This window comes from Glycine max, chromosome 11, assembly GCF_000004515.6.
Source record: "Glycine max cultivar Williams 82 chromosome 11, Glycine_max_v4.0, whole genome shotgun sequence".
In the NCBI taxonomy this organism is placed as follows: Eukaryota; Viridiplantae; Streptophyta; class Magnoliopsida; order Fabales; family Fabaceae; genus Glycine; species Glycine max.
This window is the reverse complement of record NC_038247.2, coordinates 39,372,684-39,388,798: the sequence shown is the minus strand read 5'-3', so window position 1 is coordinate 39,388,798 and position 16,115 is coordinate 39,372,684. Positions and strand designations below refer to the sequence as shown.

Here is a 16,115-nt window from a genome sequence, read left to right as displayed (position 1 = left end):
TTGGGGCCATCACCTTCAATTATCAATGAAAGTTAACATTGGCATATGAGAAGGGAGCAAATTGAAGATCATAAAGGCGTAATATATTAACCGCAAAGTTTACAATTGAAGCTTGCAGGTTATAGGCTAGAAACAAGATTTTATCGAGGAAAAGATTTCTTTGCTTGTGTTCAACCTGCAGAATCTGTGTTAATATAACATATAAGTAATACCTTCACATCGGTAATTAACAATATATGTAAGGTGACATTGTTTATGCATGACTTTCTAAGTACGCTATGCTATCATTTGATGGGAAAAAGTTTTATGATTGGTTACATTTGTTGAAGTATATTCTCATCAATTTAATTTTTAGTAAATAATTTAGCTGCTATATATAATATATATTACGAGTATAAACAGTTTTACACAAATATTTATTGATATTGTAATGCATCATTAATTGTCTATAATAACTACTGAAAAAATAATATAATTAGTAACAAATAATATCTTAAAATATTCCCTTCCACTTTTTTATCTGTAATACTTTTTAAAAAATCATGTCTAGTTTTCTGTAATTTTAAAAGATTTAAATAAATAAAAAATTGTTGGTACAAATTATTTTATACTTAATGATTTAAGTAAGATATGAGATTTAATTTGATTGTGGACTTCGGTATGAAGTCACAATTTGAGTCTAAAGGTATCATTTTATTTTAAAATGAGTCAACTTGGTAAAAGAAGAATTAGTTGGATGACAAATAATAAGCTTAGGGCCTCCAAAATCATCTAAATATTATTAGATGATGAGAGATCAACTCATATCAAGAGTATGTTATCATCAATCATTTTCTTAAAATCTAATAATTATAATAAGTCAATAATTATATCCGTTTAATTCCAAGAAAATAAATTGTGAGGATGAATGATAGCTCTTGGTTGGTGTGTAAGTTGATCCATTCTTTTATTAGATATTATTTTTTCTAATTAATAAAAGATATAATTATGAAGATAATAAATTAATAAAGTAAAGTAAAGCTATATTAGATTTTTAAAAAATAAACATTTTTTTATCCGTAGGATCCAGCTATATTATAAATTTAATTAGAATATTCTGGCCATATAATTCAATCATTCTTTAATATATATGTTGTTTATTAATTTTTATAATAATTATTTTAAAAATTATAATTTAAAATTTATGATTAATTAACCGTATAAAAATCATTATAATGACAATGTATAAAAACTAAATTCATAGTTAATTTCACCAAAATAGAAATATTTTTTAAAAAAATATCTTATTAACTTATAACATTTTTTTTAAATGACACTTCATATAATTTCTTTATAAGACCATATGTATTTTTTATCACAAGAAATAATACTCAAATCAAATATTATGAATAATAAGATACTCTCTCTAAATATTCTATAGAATTTTTTTTTACTCAAATTTAATATAATTATACACTCAAAATTTAAGATTATCAGTTAAGTTAGAACAATATGATACATCTACATGTTTTGTTGTATTTCATATTCAATACATACAACATTTGAACATATATTTTTTTCCTCCTTATCCTCCTTCCTCACCCGCTAATTAAAACTTCTTTACTATTCTAATGTTCAAAACCCATTACATTCTCTAATCTCTTTCACTTGCCTTCTCATCAAATATAAAATCATCAAAATTATAAAATAAATTCTTTTCTGTAAATCTCATTTCATTTAATAGAAATATTTTAAAATAAAAGTGACGATAAAAAAATACTACTTTTAAAAAAAATGATGATAAATTACTTAAAAATAAATTAAAATATAAACAAATCATTAAAAATGCATATAATTATCAAATTTTAAGTTAAGACCACAAAATATCCTTTTATATAATTTCAGACTTATGGACTAATTCAACAATTAATTTTGAAAGTGTTTTTACGTATATCCCCATCAACACCCAGAGAACAAGAAATAAAAGAAAAATAATAGATATAATATAATAAGAGAGAAATAGAGAAAGATTAAGGATTGTCAAATAAATATTTATAATAATAAAAATATTTATGTATTTTTTCATATATATATATATAAATAAAGGGGTAATAGGCCTATCAAGTGAGAGGAGTATTTTGTTAGGAATGATGAGAGGATTAAATAGTAACTCTTAAATAAAAAATAAAAGGTCCAAATTTAATTTAGCAATTAAATCTGAACTTTTTATTTTGTTATTTAATCATCTCACCAGTCATAATAAAACATTCTTCTCACCTGATATACCCCTATATATATATATAGATATTCATCTATCATTACTTTTAGGTCTTAAAAGATTGACTTACTAGAAAAAGAATAAGAGAAGAAAAAAAAAACGGTCATGTTCAATTGTTCCGTTAACAAAAAAACTAACTATTAACCACTAATATTTTTTGCCCAAACTTCTATTTTAAACACCCTCAAATTCTCCGCCCAATAGATATCTTGGCCATCTTTTTTTTCTTTCTCATCACATCATTCATTTTATCTATTCCTTTCTATTTTCTTATCTTTACCCCCCCTCCAATGGGTATCCAAGCAGCAAAAAGAAAAATATCACAACAGATAATTAGTTCATTATAAATAATTAATATTTAATAAAAATGAAATTCAATACACACTAAGGATGTAGTCATTCTTGAGGTACACCATCAACTTCGCCACTTCTGTCAGTGACTTTCTGGGCGTCCGGGAGATCTTTAATCGCATGCAAAAGAATAAACCAATTCCTTGAATCAAGTATCAATAAAATGGACGAGAAGACTACGGACGTTAGTAGTTTGAAATCAAGATAAGGCTAACAATTATCGTATGATGTTGGTATTTACTATTTAGTCAAATACGAAAAGAAAATAAGAGGTAAAAATTTAAAATCAAATTATGCACCTTAATATTCGAAGCTTTTACAAAATTGAGGTATATAAGTTGATTTTGTATTATGAGAAAACTTTTAACTTATTTTATCTTGTGATTTTCTTCTAATAGTTGTTGAAAAGTTTATCCACACTAAGATTTAGTATTTACCTGATAAAGATACCAAGAAGCAAAAGCATCTGTTGCAGCATACTCTAGTTGCTCCTTTGACAAAACAGGAGTCTCCCAATTTCCCAGTCTTATTTTGTTAGGCTTTTTAAGCTGCAAACATAACAAGCTTGGTAAATATCCAACCAAGATAGTTCTTCACCTTTTTTTAAGAAGGCGGTTGAAACATCTCCCTGCCCCCTTCACATTTGCCCCCATCTCTCCAGGGACAAAGAAAATAAAAATAAGATGAAAAGGTTATGAAAAGATGTTGATGATCAAGTAGTCAATGGAATTTACATACTGGTTATCTCTATTCTGTGTGTGTAGGAATACAGATTATCTAGTGAGGATAAAATGAATGACAGGAAAAAAAAAACAGTTTTGTACTTATGGCATCATCCACTTTTGTCATTTTCTATTTCCGACATTTAACTAAATTCTGTTGGTTTAACAAGTCCTTTCTCTTCCTCCCTTTGAACATCTTACAACAGTACAACTAACTCCTATTGAAAAGGAAAATAAGTAATGGTTTATTCAGAGTTGATTTATGGCTTAAGTGCAGTAATGCACATGTTAACTTTCTGTTATTGCTTTCTTTAAAAAAAAAATCCTATTCAACTACTACAAGTCAGTAACTAAAGCTATTTATGGCAAAAAATATAATTATAACATTTGTAATTGGATATGCTGATACTAATTCAGGAATGCAACAAAAAATATTAGTTAGCATATGTGAAATTGAACAATGCATTGATTTAGTGAGAGCAGAAGACCAGCCATTTTCCTTTTGACTAATTCAAGTATTCAACACCCAACAAAGCTCCCTTTTTTCAGAGTCTACCATATGGAAATTTGAGAAAAGGTGAGGCGGTGAGCAGATCTGGCACATTCAACTGGCAACACTTTTCCAGTTAACCTGCCCAGTTGGAAAGGCACGGGACTTTTTTTTTTGTGCCATCAAGTGTCAGATGAAGAAAACTGAACCAGTTGAATCACCGTGTCCATGTCTGGTTTGGTTATAAGACAGTTGGATTCAAAACATACCTGTTTTGATAAAAGTTTTTCAGTCAAAGATGCAAGACCCCACTTATGATCTCCACCAAGCTTTCGATTAGCATGAAAAGAAAGATCCGTCACACCTTTAACAGATATGTTATAATCTCTAAAAACCTTCACAGCATCACCATCAATCCCAGCTCCAACCTTGTGCACATCAAACTTTGTTTAACACTTACGATAATTGATTAGTTTACATAGATACAAAAGAAAAAACGAGAAAAATAAATATCAGCTTAACAGAAATAAAAACCTTCAAGACTGTGGGATCTTCAAGCAAAAGCTGTAAATTTCAAGGGATTCCAGAATGAATTAGATGTAGAACATGACAATGTCTAGTGTCACCATATATCTGCATCACTGCTACCTTTCCGGGTGGAACACCTATAAAAGTTTTATACAATAATGATTTCAGTAATATAAGTTAAGACAATCTTTTTTTTTTAAGAATTAATGCTTTATAGGGGCAAAAGGGAAGGCTCTTTTGCTGCAGAAAAGTAGGCAATTCATCTCTCACAATAGGTGAACAAAGCATTTACATAAAACACATAAACTATGAGGAGTAAAAACCCAAACAATTAGTTGGAATTAGAACTTTAATCCCCCCGCCCCCAAATACTCAAATCATGTCATTACCTCAGATCAGATAAAAAAACAGCATGTCTTTACCTTCATCCACATTGCAATTTGCAACACAAAATAGAGAGGCTCTGCCTCCCATGAGTTTTGAAATTCCTCATCAAGACAGTCCACCAACGTTCTATAAGTTTGAGCAAGGATCAGATTCTGGACTTGAAACATTCTATTCTATATAATATAAAAATTATAAATTCAAAGACCTAAACTAATTGGATAACAACTGGCATAACTTCTTGCTTACATAACCAATATCAGAAAGAGAATACTCAACATATACTCACTTTCACTTCCATCCCATTTCCACCCCTATTTTCTTCCTACATCTCTCTTCTTTTTCCATTACATCACTAATCACATCTATCACTTTATCTTCTTACCTTTTCTTCTTCTTATCTCTCTCCTTTCCACCCCAATTGATCAAATACACATCATTATTATTACCTAAATGCAGCAATTGTAATAATCAGCTATTGAAAAAGAAGGAGAAGAAGCTGAACCGACCTTTTCTGAAGGTGGGTTTCCACTCAATGTCAAATCCAATTGCAATTTGCATCATCTCTTGGAGAATTTGTAAGAGCTTTGTTGCAGCTTTCTCTACAGCATCAAAAGTCCTGATATAAAAAATTTGACCACTAAACTTCATTAGAGGCAATCTCATACTTGAATAGCCTGTGCAAAGATGAAAAATGAAAAATTAGAGGAAATGCATAGTAAATAGCAGAATTGAGAAAAAAAATGAGCACCTTATCGTTGGATGGACGCTTTCCATTCTCAGAGAAGTGTAGTTGGGAAAATAGGAGAGGGTTAGTAAGGGTCGCATCGTCATTTTATTCTCACTAACCCCACACTCCCCTTCCTTCTTACCCTTTCCTTCCCCCAATTTGCTATTGCATTGCTTCACTTGGAATTCAAAACTCTTTATACCTAGGTATAAAATATGTGATTCACTTTAGTTTCATTTTCTAAGTTCTTTTGTTGATTTTAAAATAAAAATAGATCATATTATCATGCATTCAATTTATATCATATCATTATTAAGTGATGATAAATATTATTTTAAAAAATAAAATTTATGAAAATAATTCGTGTTCATTTTTTTCTTGTTTTTTAATTTGTTTTTGCTACATTCCAAAATTGTGAGTAATTTGTGAACTATGGTATTGAGTTGCGGAAACTTTGATGCTTGTATTATAAATATCTTATCAATATACTTGACATTATATCTTGCTAATTCTAAGAAAAATGATGTGATGAAAAGAAGCTTGTTCATATATTTAAATAGTGATCAAATTGATTGACTTTATAATATCAGTTAGAAAATTATGAAGGGTGGTGTTTAGGCTGAACCATTTTTTTATTCATTTTGGCTAAATACAAACATGGATGAATTATTTTCCATATTGTGAATTTTTTTGGCCAAATATAAGTGAACCATGTATTATATGATTAAGTTTACATGGCAATTTTCTTTTTACACTCTATTTGCCTAAATGAATAAAAAATGGTTTAGTCCAAATACATGTTTTGTGAAATCACTTTGACTAAGCTTGTGCAATGTCTGAAATTGCGAGTAATCAGGAAAAGGAAAATAAGCAGAATTAAGAATCGATGTATAACGTCACGGGGTTGAATGAATAAACTGAATTAATATTATAAAATTTGGTTTTGTACTTTTATTGTCTACATAAAATTACAACACCAAATTTTTAGAGGATGCGATGTAAAGAAGTTTTTGAATTTTGATGGACGATGTAAAGAAGTTTGTTTTATTAAGTTGTTGAAACTCAAATGTTTGCATTGTAAAAATTGTCAAAACTCATTGTTATTAAACTTTTACTTAAATTACTTGGTAAACGAAAATGTATAAATGGTTAATTGTTTCCTTAATAACGAAATTTTATTTGTTAAATTTAATAGTATATTTATTGAAGGAAATTGTATTACTATTTTTGTTTTATTAAGTGTTTTTTAAGGCCTTTATATAAGAAATAAGAAATGCAATATGTTTTCTCGTTCTTGATAAAATAGTTATGAAATTTTTCATTGTAAACTTTTTTTTTACTCTACAATAAAAACATACTAGTTGTTTTTCTTATTAACTTCCATGGTAAATGTATAATTTAATTAAAAGTTAAATGAAAAGTAAGAGCTAATTTGAAAAAAAAAAATGTTATCTTAAATTAAAAAAAATATACTCCCTTTGATCTTAATTATATGAAAAAAATGCATGGATGTTGGTCCAGTAAATAAATATATCTAAATTAATATTATCCTGTTTAATGAAATTATCTAAAATATTTTTCATTTAATTGAGATTTTATTTATTTAATTTTTTTCATTTTATGTCAAATTCTAATAAAATATAGTATAACAAAAAAAGTTTACTTTTTAAAAGAGATTAAATAGATTAGTAAAATTAAATAATATTAACTAAATTTTTAATTTGCATAAATTATTATTATTATTGTTATTATTATTATTATTATTATTATTATTATTATTATTCCACCCGAAAAAAGTAAACGAATTATAATTTTTTTTTAAAAAAGAGATGATTAAAAAGAAATGGAGTGAGTAGTAATCAAATTTTTTAATTTTGACCATCATTAATTTACCACATCACCTACAAGACAAATATTAGTACCCTATAATGACCTGGGCCTACGTTTTTCACAGGTCCAAAGTTCGGCCATCCTCCAATTTTCATGCCCCTTTGACATCAACATTCACAAAAATTATTTTGAGGAAATTATACTCGTATCTCTAATATTATTTTTTAAATTATATTTGATATTTTTTTACATCCTATAATTTATTTTAATTATTTAGTTTATATTACACTCAAATTCCATTTGTTCTAAATACTAATTAATAATTTAATAGAAAGTAGACACATGATAATTACATAATTTTTAATGAAAATTTATATTTAAAATACCTTTATTTTCTTCCTCTTAACTTCATAAAAATATGACATGATTTTCAACCTAAAAATATTTTAATACTCTTCCTTCTTTTTCTTTTTTCTCTAATTGGACGTGAACAAAATTGTTTGTTGGATGTGCACTCATCTTGTTAGTATGCATGTGTCAACATCTTTCCTTCTTTTTCTTCTTTCTTTACCTCAATTTTTTTAGTGTGTGTTGAATCATTCAATTGTTGTATTTTGGTTGGACGTGTGTCCTAGCAATGTTTATTGATTGAATATGGTCATTTGTTTCAAATTTTAGTGTTTTGTTCTTCAATTTGTGTTTTTAATTCATTTCTTTGAAATATTTATTTTTGATGACAAGGTATTTGATATAATATCTCAATCAAGAGTTACATCTTCTTCAAGTATTTGAAGTAAGAGTCAAATATTAAAGAAAAAATTGTTATTTCTTTAAGAAAGGTCCATTCACAAGGTCAATTGTTAAGTTTTTCCTGAGTATTTAAGAAAAAATGTTAGGGTGATTTATTCTGTTCACATATTTCAATTGACGTTAATAAAAAAATCAATTGTTAATTTTTTCTTGAGTATTTAACAAAAATGTTAGAACAATTTTTTCTGCTCACATATTTCAATTGAGATATAGTCTCCATTGGTTCATTTCATTGTATATATATTCCAATTTCCAAGCATATCATATACTCAGTTCCTTATTCTTGAAAATATAACATTTTGAATTAAAGTTTAAAAACTTAAATTTGGATAAGGATTAAACTTCAAAGTATCTTAAGCCTTTCTTCTACCAAACTGAACTTTTAAATAAAAAATTACTCTCAAACATATTTTAATCTGAGAAAATTAAGCATGACTACTTTAAATTAATTTTACTCTCAAAGGTAATTTTAAAATCCTCCCACCAAAAATTCCAACACTCTTAATGTTAAGCAAGGTCCAAATGATCTTGAACTAAGATGCATTAATAAGGTTTCAAATTTGAGATTCCTGAAAATATACTAAGCAAGGAAGGTCCAATGACATTTTTTAATATGGTCTTGAATCCGAAATTCTTGATAATATATTTAATAAGGTCCAAATGACATTCTTTGATAAGGTCTTGAATTTTCCTTAAAAAAGAAATAAGGTCTTGAATTTGAGATTTTTGAGAATATATATTAAATAAAGGTGATTAATAAGTTCTGTTGAGAATAAGTGGTATGGAGTGTATAACATGGTGGCAAAACGAAAAAATGGTATGGAGGTGGTGGGACTGCAGCTTGCTTCTCGGGTGTTTTATTTTGTCAATCTGAGACCCACCAACCGCGGAGTCATGATCGGAGGTTGTTGAGCTTTCAGTTGTGGCTCTCAACAAAACACCACTCCTGCGACAAATATAGTATCAGTAGGTGAGACAACCACGTAGCATTAAAAAACACATTAGCTCTTTCTGTTTGTGTACTGCTAGATGTAAAATAAAGCATAATGAACGATTTTCTTTTTAAAAAAAAAAGTATGAAACACTGCATCCAGAAGAGGAAAAAAAGAAAGGTAGACAATGAAACAAATGCACACAAGAAAGCAAACGTAAGAACAAGAAGATTTATTAATAATTCCTAAAGCACACATAAATAATCTCTGTCAGATACTGGCGGTGGAGGTTTTTTATATAGCAGCTGTATAGTTCAAGAAAGGCCTTTACAATCGGGTGTAACGTTACTATACAGCTTTGAGCTTTTTCCACGCTATTTTTGTTTCTTGGGCAAGCTTTAGGAAACTACATCTATTTTTGTTTTTGTGCGAGTTTTTTAATATGAAAAATACATGTATTTTAGTCAAAAGAAGAAATAAATAATGATAACACATCTCAACATAATCTCAAAGGAAAAACAAGGATGATAGCATAGTTTACGTACGTTGGAGGTTGGAATGTCTTACTAGTCAAGAGAATTAGAGCCTAGATGTACGTGGATACACTAATTTTAAAGCATTAATTAAACCAAAATTTTAAATGTATAATTTTTTAAACATACGTTTTATTTATTTAAATTAACCATTTATGTAAAAAATAGTGATAAGATGTGCTGAGTGGAGTAATATAGTAAAATTTATAAAAAAAAGTGACTCAACTTAATTGTCCAGTTTGAGTTGTTTCACATGCATATATACAAATATAATGTCATACATAAAGAATAAGAAATGATAACAGGTAGGCACGAAAGAAGATTAAATAATAAATTGAATTTAGTTGGTGTAGAAGAGCGATGCAGGAGCATGACAGATCCCGAAGCAGTGGAGATGGAACGAATCAGCGTCGTCCATTTGGAGTGACTGGAACCTATATATAGTCTTCCATACACTGGCAAACTTCATCCCAGCTCGCAGAGAGAGAGAGAGAGAGAGAGAGAGAGAGAGAGAGAGAGAGAGATCTATCTATCTATCAAGATGGCGTTGTTGGTTGAGAAAACAAGCAGTGGAAGGGAGTACAAGGTGAAGGACATGACGCAAGCCGATTTCGGAAGATTGGAAATCGAGCTGGCGGAGGTTGAAATGCCCGGCCTCATGTCCTCCCGCACCGAGTTCGGCCCCTCTCAACCCTTCAAGGGCGCTAGGATCACCGGCTCCCTCCACATGACCATCCAAACCGCCGTCCTCATCGAGACCCTCACCGCCCTCGGCGCCGAGGTCCGCTGGTGCTCCTGCAACATCTTCTCCACCCAGGACCATGCCGCCGCCGCCATCGCCCGCGACAGCGCCTCCGTCTTCGCCTGGAAGGGTGAGACCCTCCAGGAATACTGGTGGTGCACCGAGCGCGCCCTCGACTGGGGCCCCGGCGGCGGCCCCGATCTCATCGTCGACGACGGCGGCGACACCACTCTTCTCATTCACGAGGGCGTCAAGGCCGAGGAGATCTTTGAGAAGACCGGCCAGTTCCCCGACCCGGCTTCCTCCGACAATGCGGAGTTCCAGATCGTGCTGAGCATCATCAGGGATGGCTTGAAGACCGATCCCAAGAGGTACCACAAGATGAAGGACAGAATCGTCGGTGTCTCCGAAGAAACCACCACCGGTGTCAAGAGGCTCTACCAGATGCAGGCCAATGGCTCCCTCTTGTTCCCTGCCATCAACGTCAATGACTCGGTCACCAAGAGCAAGGTACGTACCATACATTTTTTGTCTGTTTGTTTGTCTGTCGGTGAAAGAAATATAAAAGTGTTTGATGCAATTTGTTGCAGTTTGATAACTTGTATGGATGCCGTCACTCGCTTCCCGATGGACTGATGAGAGCCACTGATGTGATGATTGCCGGAAAGGTAGCTGTTGTGTGTGGCTACGGAGACGTTGGCAAGGGTTGTGCTTCGGCCATGAAGCAAGCCGGGGCTCGTGTCATTGTCACCGAGATTGATCCCATTTGTGCCCTTCAGGCTCTAATGGAGGGTCTTCAGGTTCTCACCCTGGAAGATGTTGTCTCCGAGGCCGACATCTTCGTCACCACCACAGGGAACAAGGACATTATCATGCTTGACCACATGAAGAAGATGAAGAACAATGCCATCGTGTGCAACATTGGCCACTTCGACAACGAAATCGACATGCTGGGGCTTGAGACCTGCCCTGGTGTGAAGCGCATCAACATCAAGCCTCAAACAGACAGATGGGTTTTCCCCGATACCAAGAGGGGGATCATCGTGTTGGCAGAGGGTCGTTTGATGAACTTGGGGTGTGCCACGGGACACCCCAGCTTTGTGATGTCGTGCTCCTTCACCAACCAGGTCATTGCTCAGCTTGAATTGTGGAAAGAGAAGGGTTCTGGGAAGTATGAGAAGAAGGTGTATGTGTTGCCCAAGCACCTTGACGAGAAAGTGGCTTCTCTCCACCTTGGCCAGCTTGGAGCTAGGCTCACCAAGCTTTCCAAAGACCAAGCTGATTACATCAGTGTGCCTGTTGAGGGTCCATACAAGCCTGCTCACTACAGGTACTGATCCATCCTATTGGGGGAGAATAAACCTAAACTATCCTATCAATTCCCGAGGCGTCATTGTTACACTTTCCTTTTTGGATTTTTCCCATTACAATTTACATTTGTGGTAGCATAGGAGCTTCTTTTTTCTTTTTTTAGTAGGATCACAATGCCATTGGGCTGAAGGTTAAGACCAAAATTACTCATTGCTTTCAATAAGGCTTTGGCTGCGGCTGTCTGGGTTATGATTTAGCAGCTTTCATATTAATTTGTTCCTTTCCATCTTTGATATCCGAAACATAATAAGCAAAAAAATATTGTTTTTTATTTCATGTCCTGTTTAAGTTATGTTTGATGTTCGCTGATTCCTTTTTACGTGGACGCGGAAACTAAATTAAAACACCCTATTTACTTACTGTGAGAGAACTCTATCTCTTGCCAAGTAGCTAGACCAATCCCATTTAAGCACAAAGCATCATGTTTTACATCCAATTCTGTAACTCTTCGGTGCCAGTTTTGATGTCCTCGTTGCTCAAAGTATAATGTTTTATTTCAAACACTTCAACTAAAGTGTGAGGCCTAATTATATTTTTAAGAAGAATATCACATCACAAAATCTATCATCAGTTGAACACGAAAATCATGTAAAACAAAAATTTAAGCTAATAATACTTTTTAATTAAAGCACTCAAAATATGAGTATTGCATTAACTAAGTAAAAAAGGACATCAAAATCTTAATACCGGAGCAATCACCTTCTGTAAAAGTATTTCATTCTCTTATTTGAAGATGTTGTGGCTGAAAATGACCACCAAAAACTCCTACAAATAATCGTTTGAAATTTAATGTCGTGGAGTCTGATCCGGAATAGTGGGCAGATAAGTAGTTCCCCTTGCATAATGTTACGGCATCGACTGAATCGGATTCAGTATTCAACAATAATTTTACCATAGCCCTTGTCAGTAAGAAGATTAAAATGAACTGTCAGAAATATTTGTTACTGCACGTGTAGTACTATATATGCATCTAATGAGCTATTATACTTCAATCCTCTGGCCCTCCAATATCACAAAGTGAAGTTATTCTTTGCAGGCTCACAGATCTATAAAACCAACATAATAAGCTAGAATCAAAATGGAAAGAGAGAGACAAGAAAATCCATCACTTTTATAGGAATCCTTCTTCTACTTTTATTTTTTCAAATTTTTAATTAAATAACTTTTTTAATTTTTATTTTCTAAAATTACTAAATGTGAACCAAACATTTTTTTAAGGCCAATTAAGATTTTATTAAAAGAGTCCAAAGCAAGCACAAGATGTGTTTGAGCCAGGACAAACCTATTCATGAGATTATGGGAATAATATTATTAAGCACGACATTTTTTGAAAATGTAATTTACAAAAATATAACAGTACACATTGATACTAGAGGTGTTTTCAATCTATCATGTCACACAAACTCACACAGGTACGAAGAGACTTTTGACGTGTTTAAGTTTAAGAAATTAGATTTGGTGTATTTCGAGAATGAGTTTAAGTTATACTTAGGATCATCCCAATCCGGTCAGATGTCATAAATCCTTTTAAAAAGTTTAACTTTTTAAAATATTGTATATTAATAATACAACTTAATTTAATAAATAATATTTTATCTAACATAATATTATACTTTGATATTATTTATCTAAAAGTTTATATAATAAAATATACTTTAATTGTAATTGAGTACTACGTATTACTTTTTTTTATAAGATAATTGAGTATTTCTTTAACTATATAAATTGTTAAGATTGATATATTATGACTATGAGTCAAGTTGATTTGGTCTTGTCACGTCATTGGTTTCAGTTCAAAAAATTAATCTTATCAAAATTTTGAGCGGGATAAAGTCATAGATAAACATGTTTCAATGTCTCATGAATAACCCTAATTGACACAAACGCTCCCTAGAAAAAAGTAGAAATAATAACGAAGGCTAGTGGGGTTAGGCGTGTTAGGCGCATTTGCATATGAAAATATATTTTGAAAACAAAGAACTACTATTTCTTTGAAGTGATGTTGCCATAGCACCATTTAACATAAGAAGAGTGCTGTGTATCTATGCTTTCGGATTTCTTACTATATTGGGATAATTATGCATTGAATGGTGTTACGCTACCTTTGTGGTAAGTGTACCAAACCCACTTCTCATAGATTTAGTTAAAACCATCCTCATTTCTTTATTCATATGAAGGTAGGTAAAAGTAAGCTGTTGGTGAAAACGTCCGTTTTGAACCCAAGGTAGGTCTTCTTATTTTGGTTTACTATTAATAATACTATATCATTATTATTATGTGCAAAGAGCAGAAGAGGGCTAGTTATTTTGGATTCGGAAATTGGCATTGTAAGAAAAATAAAAGGTACGAGAAAGAAAGTGCCAGCAAAAATGATATGCTAAAATTTGGATCCAGCAGATGCAGGCACTGATGCATATATAGCCCATTAGCCCCTTCTTTATAAGTGGCGCCGTTTGAACACTCCCCACCGCCCCCAAAGAAAACATGGCGCCTACCATTCATTAGTCATTACCAATAGGCAATAATCAAGTGATCATCATAACTGAACTGCAATTACAACTTAGAAAGTTAGAAGCTTCAATGCGATCCACCCAACCCAACACATTTCTCCTTGAAATACAACGCCAACCAAACTAAAATTCAGCTTTACAGTGTTAATATGAACAAAGTCGACGTTTTCATACTAAGCCTTTATTAGACTTGGCACATTTCACTTTCATATTATTCCTAACCAACTCCCCTCACCATTAACATTAATCTAATAACGCCACATGGAACCCCTTCTTCAATTCATTCATTCATACAAATACAGTTGGACCTAGTAAGGTCCCATGAAAATCCCATAAGTGACCAAGCATAACACAGGGAAGAAAGAGTTTAGTAAATGTGTATAATTTTCAGAACTTGCTCAACATCTTTCGAACTTTGACACGAGATACTATCATTTCAGGAAAACTTTTCCCACCATCAAGTGGATAATATGATCCCCTTTGCAAAACTATTTACAGTGATGTTACCATTTAAAACAATCAACAAATAATAACAGATTAATAAACACATGCAGGCAAAAAGTGGATAATATGATGCTATAGAAACTAATTTTGATATAATGACAGAAGAAATAATATAGATGATGATAAAAGACAACTCCATTTTTAACCAAAACCCTGTATATTGTCAAATTCATTAACAATTATACATCTTTGACACCCCATTTAATCACATTCTTTCTCAGTTTCATATTAGTCTAAGCCCACAACCTCAGTCTTAGCACTTTTCTAATGATTATTCTGACTATACCCACTAGCAATATCATCCAACTTTATGACATGTGGAAAAAAAAATTGCATAAGCTAGTTGGATGGAATTGCTATCAAGATGAAAGAAGGAATTGTTCCTTCTATTCCAGGAAGGGATGTCAGTTACACTGTTATAGAACACTACAACATTCAATTGATGTGGTTCAATAAGCTAAAGGGGGGTGGGAGAAATCAGAGTGCTTTTGTAAGGAATTTCAATTAAAGTAACATAGAAATAGAAAAACATTAAAAGGAATAACATACGCTGTTGAACATGAAATATAAAGTTACGAACAAGATGTTATCAAATAAAAAAAAGACAGGGACATTTATCACCGAATATGTATGTATAACCTACAACAAAATAACAAAAGCTACTAATCCAGAAAGGGATGGTAATTAAGTAGCATCTTTTCTTACCTTATCAGAAAGCTCAAAAGCAGTACTAGATGCAATGTTTCCAACAGGCTGTCCAACCTAGTGCTAAAATGACAAGCTAGGAGACAGACAGGTGTGGTAATCAAATTTTTAACCCAAACGAAACGAACTTCATCTTTAGAACCATTGACTTCATTTAAGATTACGATACTATACAGATTTTATGTCACAAGAGGCCTGATTTTTTTATTAATTTGATTTTATCTAAATCTTACGCCAGACCAGACACTGGTCTAACATTTCCATCTGCCCTTTATTCTCTGCTTATTGGGTTTACACCACAGTTCAAGAGATTACTAGATGCAATCAGCTACACATTTCTGAAGTCTCATATGTAATTAAAATTCGCAAGTCACACAAAGTATGGAATTACAGACTTTCTTATCACACGACTCAAAACTATCATGATGGTTTAATTGTGCTCTTGTTTGTGGATTCACATTCCTATTTGGGGTTATGATTCAAATTTAAGGAATCTGACTTGTTTAACTTTTCAAACTGCAGAGGCTGTTAGGTGAACAAAGATTAGTATAGTCCTGAGTTGAACAACAAGACATGGCATGTTGGCTTGCTTTTGATCCACAAAATCTTGCTTTAGAAACATTGAAGAAAGTAAAGAGCAATAGAAGTGAAAGTTCTGCAGGAGTTGGCTATATAAACACAAGATCCCACAACAGTACTCAATCACCTAAAATTAG

At 32.0% G+C, this 16,115-nt stretch overlaps 1 protein-coding gene and 1 pseudogene across 1 annotated transcript; one reads left to right on the top strand and one right to left on the bottom strand.

The window, feature by feature from the left end:
• Window positions 1-2,575: 2,575 nt before the first annotated feature.
• On the bottom strand, window positions 2,576-5,625 carry LOC100780420 (Werner Syndrome-like exonuclease; annotated as a pseudogene).
• A 4,254-nt stretch (window positions 5,626-9,879) lies between these two features.
• LOC100787210 (adenosylhomocysteinase) lies at window positions 9,880-11,951 on the top strand. Its single transcript, XM_003538480.5, has 2 exons — window positions 9,880-10,819; window positions 10,900-11,951. The coding sequence occupies exons 1-2, from the start codon at window positions 10,109-10,111 to the stop codon at window positions 11,644-11,646; spliced, it is 1,458 nt and encodes a 485-aa protein (XP_003538528.1). The 5' UTR covers window positions 9,880-10,108; the 3' UTR covers window positions 11,647-11,951.
• Window positions 11,952-16,115: the final 4,164 nt, after the last annotated feature.

What these genes read in the sequence shown, in the direction of transcription:
- LOC100787210 (XM_003538480.5), top strand. Translation starts at nt 10,109, where the DNA reads ATGGCGTTGTTGGTTGAGAAAACAAGCAGTGGAAGGGAGTACAAGGTG. An exon ending in ACTCGGTCACCAAGAGCAAG is followed by an intron (nt 10,820 to 10,899) that starts GTACGTACCATA and finishes AATTTGTTGCAG; the next exon opens with TTTGATAACTTGTATGGATG.